At 41.6% G+C, this 14,321-nt stretch overlaps 1 protein-coding gene across 7 annotated transcripts in view; it reads left to right on the forward strand.

Moving 5' to 3' along the window:
• The window catches only part of LOC131696630 (connector enhancer of kinase suppressor of ras 2-like), a 127,745-nt gene that overhangs the window by 84,003 nt on the left and 29,421 nt on the right, over positions 1–14,321 (forward strand). For all 7 annotated transcript variants that reach the window (XM_059030767.1, XM_059030760.1, XM_059030763.1 and 4 more), the window contains 7 exons: positions 3,885–3,933; positions 5,881–6,053; positions 6,832–6,905; positions 8,654–8,725; positions 9,492–9,559; positions 11,326–11,426; positions 12,926–13,436. In XM_059030767.1, the coding sequence (XP_058886750.1) occupies positions 3,885–3,933; positions 5,881–6,053; positions 6,832–6,905; positions 8,654–8,725; positions 9,492–9,559; positions 11,326–11,426; positions 12,926–13,436 (1,048 nt within the window). The remainder of the gene's footprint in view (positions 1–3,884; positions 3,934–5,880; positions 6,054–6,831; positions 6,906–8,653; positions 8,726–9,491; positions 9,560–11,325; positions 11,427–12,925; positions 13,437–14,321) is intronic.

Raw genomic sequence — 14,321 nt, forward strand, 5'->3', positions numbered from 1 at the left:
AAAATATATCCGATGATTAATGAACAAAGGAAAGTGTGCACTTTTGACCTTTTGAAAATATATTTGGAGTGTGTTAGTTTTGAATAACATGTTTGGTAAATTAAAAAGAAACAAAGATGTTGTTTTGATCAAGAAAAATGCTGGAAAGGTGTATGAATAGATAAGCAAAATACACTGAGCTAAAATACTGTTTCTACTTAATTCATTTGCAGTTACACGCTTTGTATTCTTTAATAGTGGTAGATTAAAATCCTTATGCGTAGCTGAAAGCAAACAGAACAGTTAAAGAGAACGATATCTGCAGGGCGTGCAATTAAACAACACAAACCTCCTGGAATGCGTTTTTTTGCAAACTTGTTGTCTTATTTTTATTTATATTATTTTATTTTAAAGTACAGTTCTAAGACACTTCAGCTCTTGTGTACCAGAGGCAAAAACTTTGAAATGAGATTTGCCATTGAGAACGACATCATTCTCATGAGCAGCGTTCCGCCTCTGCTCGGTTCTGTGTTAACCAGTGTAATTCTTTTTTTTTGATGTGATGCATTTTCTTATTGCCCGAGGCACGGTGCCTGACCTAATTTAGAACAGCGGAGAGACGGCAGTTTTATTTATGTTTTCAGTTTAGGTCTAGAGGTGTGTGTGTTTTATATTACTAATCCTACAGCAACGCTGCAGAGGATGTTGCAAAAGGACAACACGTCTGCAATATATACGGCAACGGGCAAATTTACTAGAACACCCCATTGCTTGTGTCGTTTAGATTTCTTGTGCATATGAAATCAAACCACCGTTGCTGAAAAAGGAGTTCCATTTTTAATTAATTTCACATTCTGCAGCTCGACAGAAATAATTCAGGACTGAAAAGTGTTAAGATGGGAGCCTAAGGGAACAGTACTTTTCCTGTTGAAGTCCGTTGTCCAATAAATGGGATTCGATACTCTCCCTTGTTGAAGTCCATTGTCCAATGAATGGGATTTGAATATCTCCCAATGACAGTGAGATTCACAGCCGAGCAGAGAGCAAACTCTTAATCCTACATGTGGCGAATCCTCAATAACTCAAGACAGCGGGCAGCAATGGCGTCTTGAAAATGGGAGTGTGTGCTCTCTTAGTTAGGGTATCTTTTCCGTTGTGTTGTATCTTTCCCAGTGCAGGGTGGTGAGCTCAGGTATGCAGTTCTGCATTTCACATGCCTCTGTCACTGTATAAAAGCTATTGAAGTTTTAAAATGGGCACTTACTATTTTTCTGCTTGAAAATTCGGACTTTCATATGTCATTAAAAATGAAAAAGCAAAGGTAGCAGATATATTCTGCAAACAGAGGATTTCACGTTCTAAACTAGTTCAGTGCCCTGTTTGGAGCTACAGTGTCTTGTTGAATTAGTGATGAAATATTTGGCAAATGCCATCTTTTGATTTTAGAGGCTTGTGAACATGGCTTCCCTTTAGACAAAGAAGGATGTAACCAAAGATTAGCAGCAGTCAGTAAATAATGATTATGTAATGCTGTGCTCTCCTCCTCGGCATATCCAAAAGGCCTCATTAATGGTAATCCTGTTGTACTGCCAGTCTGTTGAATGTACTGTAATACAGTAAGAGTCAGCAGCCACATACCGACTCTGTGGGTGTCGTGTTCATCAGAGTTTGATTGTGTCACTGCATAATGAGGCCTCTTTGTGATCTTTCATTCTCATAAAAGGGAGAGCCTGGGAGCAAATCTCCATGGCAACTGGGAGTCTTTTTTTTTAATAAGGGTTTCCTTTTACGTTTTGGAAGGGGTTGGGTTTGCTGTTCTTCTGGTGCTGTGCTGTCATTAGGAGAAAGTATTTCAGTGTGACCGGTGGGATTGCAGTCTTTCAGGTGAACACTACTGAAATTGAACACTACAGTCTGGATTCATTTAATAATAATAATCCCATCAGGCTGTGTAAACTGTACATCGCAAGCAGGCAGGTTTCAGGAGACAAGTCCACCATACCTCCTCTCACCCAAACAGGATGTGATGCACCTAAAGGACACTGGCCAGCTCCTGATGAGAGTTCTTGTAACTGGCATTGCATCTTCATGGCATGATCATAAAGGAGTGATAACAAGGATTTCAAACCCTTAGCTTGCTTCTTAATAGCACTAGCAACATTATCACTACCACTTGTTGTTTGATTCTTTGCATATCTGCATTTTTTTTTAAATACAGCCATATAGAATAAAAGCTGCTGCTGTTGCTTCCTGGTATCCAAACACTTCCTGTGCTGTTGGTCACTTTCACTCCTGCTAACAGACCATGTGGCCCTGAAGTGATTAGGTAACCAAGAGCAGCAATTTCAACTTGGAATCCATAGCATTTTTTTTTAAGGTTGTTAGCCAGCAGTAATAGATAAGGAAATGATTACCACTCCTCTATGAAAGTTTTGTTGTCTGATAATTCCACTCTTCAACCACTGTCTGAGACATTATAGGGGTGAATCTGCAGCCAGAGCTGGTCCCAAAGGTGTTGAGCCTTTTAAATCAATGCCTGTGCAGTTCATTCCATTCCATCATCTTTTCCCAGTGATTGGAAATGAGAAACCCATTTAGCAGTTTGATCCTCTCCTGGAGACACACCTGAGCTTGTTCGCTATACACTGTGGCTAATCAAGCACATATTGAATTCTAGAATGGGTGAAAGTGCTCTGCAATAGGAGTCTTGTTTCCATGCCTGTTTTCTGTAATCACTGTGCCGCATATGATGTAGATCTTGGCAGGTAGGGATGGTAAGCCCTCACCAGAGCTCCATCTGGTCGTGTGTGTGAATCGCATGCTGTAGGCCCTCCATCAGGCAAGCAGATGGGACAGTTCTGAGCATGGAGATCCACCCTACAGAAGAGAGAGAGAGAAATAATCAACACCTACTAGCGATGCAATCTGTGATATTTACAAAGGGCGCGACTTGTGTTTTTATACTTGCCAACGTAAAGTGAAGAACTGGACTCTGAAACTGCAGCAAGCGGGATAGTTTTAAACATGTGTTCGACATCTTATTGGCTGAATATTCAAGAATAATTAGCAGTTGTAAAAGGATTATTTTTGTTTGTTTTTTGTATGAGGCATGAGTGCTATAACCAGCTACAGTATGAATGAACACTTACGGGACAAAGTGAACATGTCGTTCACTGGCGACCTTCATTTAAAGTGATGCAGTTTATTGAGTCCAGGGTCGGGGTCAATTCCTTTTTTCAATTCCATTTCCAATTCCTTTTTAAAATGAATTCCCATTTCCAAATTCCAATTCCCATTCCCTTTTAATCTGTTCCAATGCATTTTACGACATTACAGAATGGCATGTGTGGTTGACAGGTTGTGTATATATGTTTGCTCAATAAAGCCTATGTTGTAAAATGAATTTAAATTGATTAAAAGGGAATTTGAATTGGGGGAATTGATTTTAAAAAGGAATTAAAAATGCAATTGAACCCAACCCTGATTCTCAAATCAAGAAAGCACTAAGGCCCCAGCAGACTGTGACACATCATGGTGTGCACAGAGGATCAGAAAGCACTAAGGCCCCAGCAGACTGTGACACATCATGGGGTGCACAGAGGATCAGAAAGCATTAAGGCCCCAGCAAACTGTGACACATCATGGGGTGGACAGAGGATCAGAAAGCACTAAGGCCCCAGCAGACTGTAACACATCATGGGGTGCACAGAGGATCAGAAAGCACTAAGGCCCCAGCAGACTGTGACACATCATGGGGTGCACAGAGGATCAGAAAGTGCTGAGGCCCCAGCAGACTGTAACACATCGTGGGGTGCACAGAGGACCAGCCTTGCTGGGGTCTGTCAATACTGTTTGTAGAGGAATGGTTTGAGTTTCTATTTCATGATGTTGTTGTTGTTTTTCAGACATTTCAACAGTCGTCGCTGCACCAGAAGAATAAAAAGAAGAACAAAGGTGGGTACGACCTCGTTTAGTTGTCCAGTGCATGGTTGGAAATAAGACTCCCATTGCATAGCAGTTTGGTCCATTCCTGGTTTTACTATGAACTTACTAAGACATGTCTGAGCTTGTTACCTGTGCACTGTGGATAATCCGGCTCATTTTAAAACTTTGAATGGAGGACACTGCTATGCAATGGGAGTCTTATTTCCATCCCTTCATTGGTTATTAAGCATCTTACACAAGGAAAACTGTTTTCTGAAAAAGTTTTGTTAAAATAATTTCAATCCCGAGGTGATCAATCCCACAGCATAGCCCGACAATGCTTTGCTGTTCACATTGAACAGACATGGCCAGTTAGTGCACCGAAAATATATTTATTTAACAACCGTCTAAACCACATATACAGAGTCTCTCCTGATTAGTCAAAGGCAAAATGTTTGTGGAAACATGTTTCTCAAAGTAGAACCCAGGTCTGCTTTGGCGAACCACACAGAAACATCAAGCATACACATTGAGTCATTGAGATTCAGCATTACCATACCTGAACTATTTTAGTGATTTCACTTGAGAGGCTGGATTCAAAGTTGCATGAATAGGAAGGTCCTTATTACCAGCTGTTACTAAAGTGATTGCTTTTGTAATATAAGAAAGAAGCCAGCACTAAACAGCTAAAACTGTTTTACTTTAGCAACTTCCAAGTTGACTTTTCCTCCTAACATTAACCTCTGAATTAAAGGTGGTGGAGTTGTAGATAAACCACCAGTAAATATCCAATAAGTGCTCAACGTGTGGGCTGTTAAGCATATGTGCAGTACATTATGTATCACAATGATGTCTGATCCCAGGCCTCACAAACTGTATTTCAAGCACAAAACCATCCACCCACATGCAAAAATGAAATTTGTTCATGAGTTATTGTGAGGCAAACAAGCACTGAGAACAAAAAGGTTTGAATTTGCTTAATCTTTATAATCCCATGATATGTGTTCCTAATCCTCAATTTACCTTTTTAACTTTTGAGGCAGTCTCTGAGCTAGCCTGAGCAAGGTGGAATTTCTGTAAAGAGGCCGGTATATAACTGAACCTTCGAGACGTGTACCTGTCATTTCTGCCGCGCCTCAAACACAGTGTTTGCTACAGCAGATGCTTTTCATCACAGATCTTAACAAACACCGTTTTTCATTTTTATTTTGCAAAAGACTTTTTTTGTAAACAAAAATGATTTGCAGAAAAAGAATACATTTCGTACGACAATCACTGTTAAAATCTTCATAGAAATGAGTGCAAAACGATAAAAGAGATGATCGAACGATATTGTCCATCCTCCCCCCCGGGGGACACAAACAGCCCCCCTCTTACAGACACATCGCCAATTTTTGTCTGTTTTAAATCATTTATTTTACAATAAATCTGCACAGCACCGCCTTCACTTGCAAAACTGTTGACTGTCTAGTTCTCGGCCTGACATCACCAGAACCCATCCTCTTCACGTGGTGACTCTGGACTTTATTAACATGCCATGTATATATGAGTGCAGAAGCAGTAATAAATGAGGAGTAAGTACAGCTATCATAGGATTATAAACAGATTCTATATATATATATATCAAGCACATTCAGAGGGTACAGTAGTATTCAACAACTAACAAACTGGCTACCTAAAATGGGCAAGGTGTTTGTTCTAGTTTGTGGATCTGTTTATACAGTAGCGCTTAGACACCGCCTTCCACCATGGCAAGTTGAAAGCATTTCAGAGACCACCCGCAGTCTGACCTCAGATGAAAGTGTGTTTGAAGGCTCAGTGAATCAGATGAAAGGACTGATAGAGTCGAGGATCACATTGGCATTGAAGAGCTCGCTGCCACTTCAGTGTGGATGTACACCAGGAAGGGAGTGTGAGAAAACCTCAAATAGAAGTGGATCCAGTGTGGTCTTCAGCTACTCTGTGTGTCTCTTGCAGGGACTGCAGCTGCCATGAGCAAGCGACGGATTTCATGTAAAGACCTGGGTCGTGGTGACTGCGAGGGCTGGCTGTGGAAGAAGAAAGACGCCAAGAGTTACTTCTCACAGAAATGGAAAAAATATTGGTTTGTTCTGAAAGATACATCTCTTTACTGGTACATGAATGAAGAAGTAAGTATTTCTTTTTACTGTACGCATGTATTTATTCAAAATGTTAACATGCACACCCTAGATTGATTTGTTCTGTATAACAAGCTGGACATCTTTCTTGAGAGAGGTCATTCCTGCGTGGTTTGGTTTGATGTGATTGTCAATGGCGTTGGTGACTAGATTCTCTGCCCAAGTTGGACAATCCAATGCCAGCTTTTGTGTTCCTTGAGGAATCCTCGCCCACGTCCTGAGTTGTGCTTACTGGTGGTGGTTTTCTGCATAAGTTACCATACCAGAAACACCCAGGAGATTGACCTGCTGGACAAGGCGGTCAGTGCAGCCACTGCTTTGAGGGACGAGCCGATTACACTGACGCCCACTATCACAGTTGCACATTTTACATAGGTCTAGTGGATCACATGACATGCCAATTGGCCACATAAATGTGCATGCAATGCAGACTACTTTTTTTCCTTTCATTATACTTACAATAAACAGAAGAGAAAATGGAGTTTGCTTCTAGAATCCATGTATGGAGTTTCAAGGATAAGTAATGATGACAATAGCATTTAGCTATCCATGGGTCTTTATTACAGTACAAGAAGTCTGAAAAGAACATTCAAGTGCTGCAATACAGTAATCTGCTCGCTCTTTTCTCCAGACTTCCTATTCTAATTAACACAGGAGTTTAAGTTCCAGATTTTTGGGGGGTTTCCACGATGCTCATTTTCAACATAAGATTTCAATGCATTGTTGACGGTTCAAGATATTTAACGTTGGTATTGCATCTCCCTTACAGGATGAAAAAGCAGAGGGATTTATTTGTCTGCCAGAGTTTAAGATTGACAGGGCCAATGAATGCCGCAAGAAGTAGTAAGTATCCCTTACTTGGGTTAACGTGCAAAAACGTGATTTCCCTTTGTAGTTCCAGAATGTATTTAGCAGAGAAGTTCTCGGCATAAGCAGTCGCACACTCCCGTGCTAGCTTGGTAACATGCAGTCGTGTTAAATCTCTGTGCGCACATTCCTTAGATCAGAAGCCAGGTGATATGGAATATAAACTGTACTGTACATATCGTATGGAGTGTATCTGTTTATAATGGCACACAACAAATACACTCCGTAGAGCCTCATATCAGCTCGCTAGCAAACGAATTAACAATATTCATTTTATAATGAGCCAGTGAGAATAAACAAAGCTAACAAACTAAAACCAGGAAGACCTGCTAGGGCAGCAGTGTGGAGTAGTGGTTAGGGCTCTGGACTCTTGACCGGAGGGTCGTGGGTTCAATCCCAGGTCGGGGACACTGCTGCTGTACCCTTGAGCAAGGTACTTTACCTAGATTGCTCCAGTAAAAACCCAACTGTATAAATGGGTAATTGTATGTAATAATAATGTGATATCTTGTAACAATTGTAAGTCACCCTGGATAAGGGCGTCTGCTAAGAAATAAATAATAATAATAATAATAATAATAATAATCCCACAATAAACAGGTAGAAAGGGCATGTACAGTATGTATTGGATGCTTTCATCTTTAAAGTGAAAAGCTAATGCATGCCTGTGTTTGAGATTATTGTAATGCTCTGTTTTCTGATATTCCTAAACGTGTGGTGTCTCATTTGCAGCTAGTTCAAAACACTGCGGCCAGAATTCTAACTAGAACCAAAAAAAATATGAGCATATTACCCCTGTCTTGGCTTCTTTGCACTGGCTCCCTGTGCATGTTAGAATTGATTGTAAGATTTTGCTTTTAGTTTATAAAGCCCTAAATGGCTTGGCACCAAGTTATTTCCAGGAGTTGTTGACCTCTTACAATCCAAGTCATGCTCTGAGATCGCAGGATGTGGGGCTGTTGGTTGTTCCAAGACTGAATAAAGATGGTGCGAGAGGGAGGGAGGGCCTTCTCTTGTAAAGCCCCAATATTGCCGAATGCTCTACCATCTTCAGTCAAAAAAGCAGGGAATCTTTCTACTTTTAAAACAGCATAGAAAACCCACTTTTATAAAAAGTTTTTTTTTTACACCATAATTGTATCACTGACTATATATTGTCTTGCTGCCAATAAGCTTTGACCCCAAAGACACAGCTGGGGTGACATGACCTAGGAAGTAAAAAAAGCAACAGGCTTACTGGAAAGTAAGCAAACTGAGTGTTTTTTTTTTTTTAACCTAGTACAGTACTAGATATCATATTTTAAAATGGAAAAACATATTTTCTATAACATGTGTTTCTTTCAAAACTGCACATTTAGAATGGAAGTACACAACATGTAAGATGTATGATAATATTCTGTTAGCTACAATCACATTAAAACAACAAGCTGTTGTTATCACTCTTTTCAAGGCTGTAAAGACCTTATATGATGGGTTTAACAACTAGAGATTCTGGGAGTGTGTTGCTGTCACTGATGCTGCATTCTGACTACCCACCCATGCGTAAAATTGCATTTCTAAGCTAACGGTATCTTGTCATGCTTTTGCAGAAACTGATAGCAAGGCATCTGATGCGTGTTAGGGTCATGTTCCGATTTTCTTTCTCTTTTGTTTGAAAGAAAAAGCTGCTGACGGCAATATTAAATACTGAATGTTCTCGTGCGTTGCTTTTGTTTTCTTTTCAGCGCGTTCAAGGCCTGTCACCCAAAGATTAAAAGTTTCTACTTTGCAGCCGACGGCGTAGATGACATGAACAGGTGAGTGGGGGGAAAAAAAACGACAGTGTGTGCCATCTACACTGCTGAGAGAGAGAGAGAGAGAGAGAGAGAGAGAGAGAGAGAGAGAGAGAGAGAGAGAGAGAGAGAGAGAGAGAGAGAGAGAGAGAGAGAGAGTGAGAATATATCTACACAGGAAGTAATCCAAAGTGATGTCCACTGCCCAACTCTCTCCACGGCTGCCTGATACGAGTTGACAAGTCCTCCATGCACATCAAGGGCTCGGCTGCCCAGCTTGTGGGAGGTGACCCACAAGCCCTCTGGAGGCTGTGTACTTTATGCAAACGTGTATTGAATTCTTTGCTTCATGGAAATGAGTGAGTAAATCAATAATGAAATAAAAAAACCTAATACGGAATTTTTTGAGAGTGAAATATCAAACCTTTTTGATACCCGTTTACTGCTAGACACCGCGGGTTCTGTTCAGTTGACCCAAATCCACTTCCTGGGATCTTCTAGATTGTCGGTGTCAAAATCACACCAGAATAGGTTGTGTGTGTTTGTAACCTTGGCACACAACAGATCCTATCTTAGTGATCTAAACAGAGCTTGAATCATTTGAAGGTAATTGTGAATAGTGTACACAAATCCTCATTGTGGGTCCTTTCGTATCAGTATGTCTTACCGGAGCAGTGATGGGCAGTGCAAACACTGAGCACACATACTGCATCAGCTTGTGTGGTGTTCTGTTTTGCTTCCGTGCCAGTAGCAGACTGAGAGCCAGGCATCTCTCTGTTTCTCTCCACAGGTGGCTCAGCAGACTCAACATGGCAGCTGCTGGCTATGCAGAGAGAGAAAGAATAAAGCAAGATCAAGGTGAAATAAAAAATAATAATAAACCAATAAACAAAAAGAAGCCGGTGAAATCGTGTGGGACGAGCATTTAAACAACTCAAACATTTCATTTGGGGGCTTGTGAGCAGTTTTGGAATCAAATTTTAAAAAAATAAATACATAAAAATAAATGATACTTTTGCTAACAACAGTTGGAGTAAAAAGCTTTGAGAATCTAGCTCACTGGATCTGAGCTGCTGAGCCTTTACCCCCCTGGTCGCTCGTCGAGGTCCCCAGATGCTGGCTTGCTGGCTGTTCCTTTGCATAATAAGACCTACAGTATTGGTTAGTTTTAATTGACTGTAAAATTGCTCTGAATCTGTGATGTGCAGTGCATGAAAGCCACTCTAGAAATTAAAAACACCATTCTAATTTAACATCCGGTTCAATGGAGGGATTGAAACAAGACTCCTGTTGCATAACAGTTTCACCCATTCCAGGTTTTGATTCGAGCTTGAACAGCCCCAGTGTATAGTTAACAATCTCAGGTGTGTCTAATGAAACTCATAGTAAAACCAGGAATGGATGAAACTGCTGTGCAATGGGGGTCTTCTTTCCACCCCTCCTCTAAAGGACCGCACTCCTACCTGTACGCAATTCCCCCAGCATTGTGCAAACGCCTTTGTTTTACATCAGCTCCTCCTATCTCACTCCACAGAAAGAAGCTAAATGCTAACTGAGCTTGTAAAACAACCACCTGGAAATCGATTTAGAATGGGAGGTTAATGCTTTGGTATTAAAAGGAAAGTAGTTCCATTTTGGTATTTTGTGCAGCTCTTATAAAAATACATATAAAAGCACTCTACTACTTTGATTGATTTGCCCTGCAGCAAAGTCACAGCGATGTCCCCAAACAAAAACAAAGCTCGACAAATATCAGGATCTTTAGCTGGATCTTCAAATCATCTGGCAGGAGAGAGTGCAAACAACCCACGCTGCGATTGTCGCTCCAGTACAAATACCAACGGGACTCTGCAGATCTGGCAGCGCTTGGATGTCATTTAATCTATTCTGTCTGCAAAGCAAGCAGAAAAGTACTACTGGTTAATCGCTGGTATTCTCTGAAGGTACTCTTATCTGGGAGAAAGCCAACTTTGAAAGGGCGGCCATAAAAACAAAAAGCTGCCGATAGGGTTTTAGGTTCTAAAATACCCCCCCAAAATGTGTTTTGTTGCAGCAATGGTGCTGTACAGCGAGTGCTGTGATCCCATCTGTGCTGTTACGTGATTTGAGCTCAGTTCTCGGTATGGCTCAACACGTCAAAACACAGCTTTTTTTTCAATGGGTGGGTCAACTGCCTGCCTGCCTGCCTGCAAAATGCACTTTAACTTTCAACTACACACTAACTGGGCAGACTGATCATACATTTAAAAAAACATTTTATTGTCCTAATTGGAGAGAAAGGGGACATCCATGGGTAGGACTTCTGTTTAGTTTTCCTGTCTGTTTTGAGTTGATTTGCAGTGTTTAAAATAAAACTTAAATGCATGTTGTCAGTCTAAATTGTCCCCCGATTCAGCCTGACCACATTCTGCACATGGAGTTCCCCTCCCCTGCAGTTAGGACAGGCCTGTTCAAACCCAAGCACGTTTCCACAAAGATGGCCAGCCTGCCCAATCTTAGTGGAAGAACAAAGAGTTTTTTAATTATCAGTAATGGGTTTCTAGCCTGCATTTCACAGGATCGTTTTCTTTGACAAAGGGAACTGCATTGTAAACTCGTTTTTGAATCGTTATTTATTGTTTCAGATTACTGGAGCGAAAGTGACCATGAAGATACAGATACCCCCTCGACGCCAAAACAGGACAGCCCCCCGCCCCCCTACGACACCTACCCCCGTCCTCCATCGGTAAGTAGCTCTGAAACAGTCACGGCTTTATCCCTGTTTGAACTTCTAAACTTATTGTATATTCTGTATAATCTGTCTTGCATTCATTCAAATCCGACAGAATAAAAGGAAACTAAAGCCCCTGAATGCAGCTGTTTAGTTCAGGTTTATACTCACTTTATTGTCCTTTCAGTGCACTTGCCATATAAACAGTGTACTCCGTTAGAGAGGAGTGCTGTGTTTATTTCACTTGCTACCTTTAGAAGATCTTGGGTTATTCAGCCATCCTCGTTAGTGGAGTAACTACAGTACTCCATTGATTTCCATGAAGAGCTTTTTTTTTTTTTTTTTTTAAACTTTGTTGATTGGCTTTTTCAGTTTTTGAAACAAAAAACAAGTATAGCAATTTAATAGGAAACAAAAGCTCTAAAAGAGAGGGCGAGAGAGAGACGGAACTGTCATGCTTGATTACTTAAGAATGAAGCTCTGGAAGAGAGGGCAGTCGGAGTTGGTCAGTATGAAATAGAAAGGGTTGCCATGCTTTGTAGCATTTTTGAGTGTGAACTTAATCTTTACCAATTTAAGGAAATGCATCAAATCCCTGATCCAGTGAACATACAAGGGTGAGGTAGCCTGCTCCCACCCGAATGCCTAGCCAAAAGGGTTGCAAACGCCAGTGTATACCAAAATGTTTTTGACAGCACTAGAGAATGCTACAGTACTTGTGTGGGGGGCTGACTTTTCTTCAGAAGAAACACCTATAACCACAGAGCAGCTGCCAGGTTAAACCTGTGTGACCTAACCCAGTATCAGCCCAGCGTAAAGGGTGAGGGTTCTTTTTTCTTCCAGATTCATGCACAGTTCTTTTCACAAATCCGTCTAGATGTGAGGAAGAGGCTCATGTCTATAGGTGTCCCTGCAGTTCTTGCTGAAATGCTTTTGTTTGCTTAACACAATGGCTTTGTGCTTCCTTTGAACCCAGCCTACAATCGCTCCGTAAAAAGCCTCTACCTACCAAGCCGTGCAGTGCTGACAGTGGTGTCTCGCTGCTTGCAGGCAAAGCTTCAGCTGGTTTTTATAAAGGATGCAGGTCGGAGCCTATCCAGCATCTCCTAGGATCGCAAAGTTTGGTGTCAGCATGCATGAAGCTCGTAGTAACACCAGGAATGGGTGAAACTACTATGCAATGGGAGTCTTATTTCTATCCCTGATAGAACGTGTGCCAGTATCAATAGCTCTCAGTTTAGCCCAGCAAACTGCCTGAGAAAAACAGAAACCCAGAACAAAGAACAAAGTGTGTTTTTATTGGAATCCGTTGTCATTTTAAAATAAATGAATAAATTAATGAAGTATATATCTCGTTGGGTGTTCAGTCTAACGCTGTCTTTACAGTATTGTTTTAGGGCATCAGAAAATAGTACATTCAATAGAAACCAGTCTGCCAGGCTGCTTGTATTGAAATTGCAGCAAAACCCTGAGTGGCTGTTGATGCAGAGTGACCCTTTGCCTACCTGTTTCAGGTGAACTGTGCCAGCCCCTGCCTGGAGCCGAAGTCCGGCCGACTGTCCTCCACCGAGACGTCTCAGTCACACTCGTCCCACGAGGAGTCCCGTCAGGAGCAGACGGACCGGAGCAGCACAGAGTCTCCCGTGCGCAAGTCAGCTAGCCAGCGGCGCTCCTGGCAGGACCTGATCGAGACTCCGCTCACCAGCTCCGGCCTGCACTACCTGCAGACTCTGCCCCTGGAGGACTCTGTGTTCAGTGAGCCGGCAGGGGCGGGCTCCCCCGAGCAACGGAGACAGTGCACTCTGCCCATGCAGCGCAGCCTGCTGCAGGACCACTACGGACCCTTCCCCCTGGACCAGGCTGAGAGACTGCAAGCGCTGGGCAGCATCGGGGGCAAACCCCGCAGCTTCACCCTGCCCCGTGACGGGGGGCTCAGCCACTGCCTGACACCCTCCGCCAGCGCCTCGGACCACCACAAGGAGCCGGAGCGGAAAGAGAACAATACACCAGAGGGGAAGGGTTCAGGTACGTGGCGCTTCATAATAAAAAAAAAACACTTTGCAGCATTCCTGAAGATTCCCTCCTTCTTTAGAATGAATTGGGGTTTGCACTCCCAGCATTCTAGTAATGATTTATACAAATCCAGATGTTTGTTACTTCATACATTTTAAACAACCAGTGATTTATTCTGGGGCTACGCTTGGGGGACAACGACAGCAAAATAGTGTATAGGAAACCAAAGGAAGCACTACTTTACTGCTAAATTTATTGATTTGCTTAAAACTGAATCCATTGTTTATTCACTTAAAACCAAACAGATAAAGGTTTATATATTTTTACTTATAAACTAAAAATGGCTTCCAGCAGATTACAAAAGAGAATTTTGTGTGGGCTTTTCTAAAAAAAAAAAAAAAAAATAGTAAAAAATAATAATAATATTAAAACATAAAGGAGGGAAATTCATTCATTCAAGTGATTTGCAGTAGTCCATATGTTTTCCATGCACATCCATTCACTATATAGGCATCAAAGATGTAAGCATTGTTTTAGCAAGTATGGATTTTCATATCTGGCACTGAACTGGGTTAAAGAAATCTGGTTGCAGGCCAGCTTCAGATTGTCTGGCACTTCCTTTATCATTTAAATAAAAATGTATTATTTTTTTCCTACTGTCACCATTTCTTCTGAAGTGGTACAGGGAATTGCTGTCAAATGCATTGCATTTTAAAATACAGATGCCCAGCAGTAAAATCCAATGATTTTCGAGGTGATCCATCATTGTATTTCAAAAATCGTAGTTGCCTGACATAGACAGCAGCCTTGCAGGCGACAGTATTTGGACTGTGCAGATTGCACGCATATTCCAAGTGAAAGTCAGGCTTGTAGTGTAGTTTTAAAGGTGTCTTCTTC

The sequence above is a fragment of the Acipenser ruthenus genome, chromosome 9 (assembly GCF_902713425.1).
Source record: "Acipenser ruthenus chromosome 9, fAciRut3.2 maternal haplotype, whole genome shotgun sequence".
In the NCBI taxonomy this organism is placed as follows: domain Eukaryota; kingdom Metazoa; phylum Chordata; class Actinopteri; order Acipenseriformes; family Acipenseridae; genus Acipenser; species Acipenser ruthenus.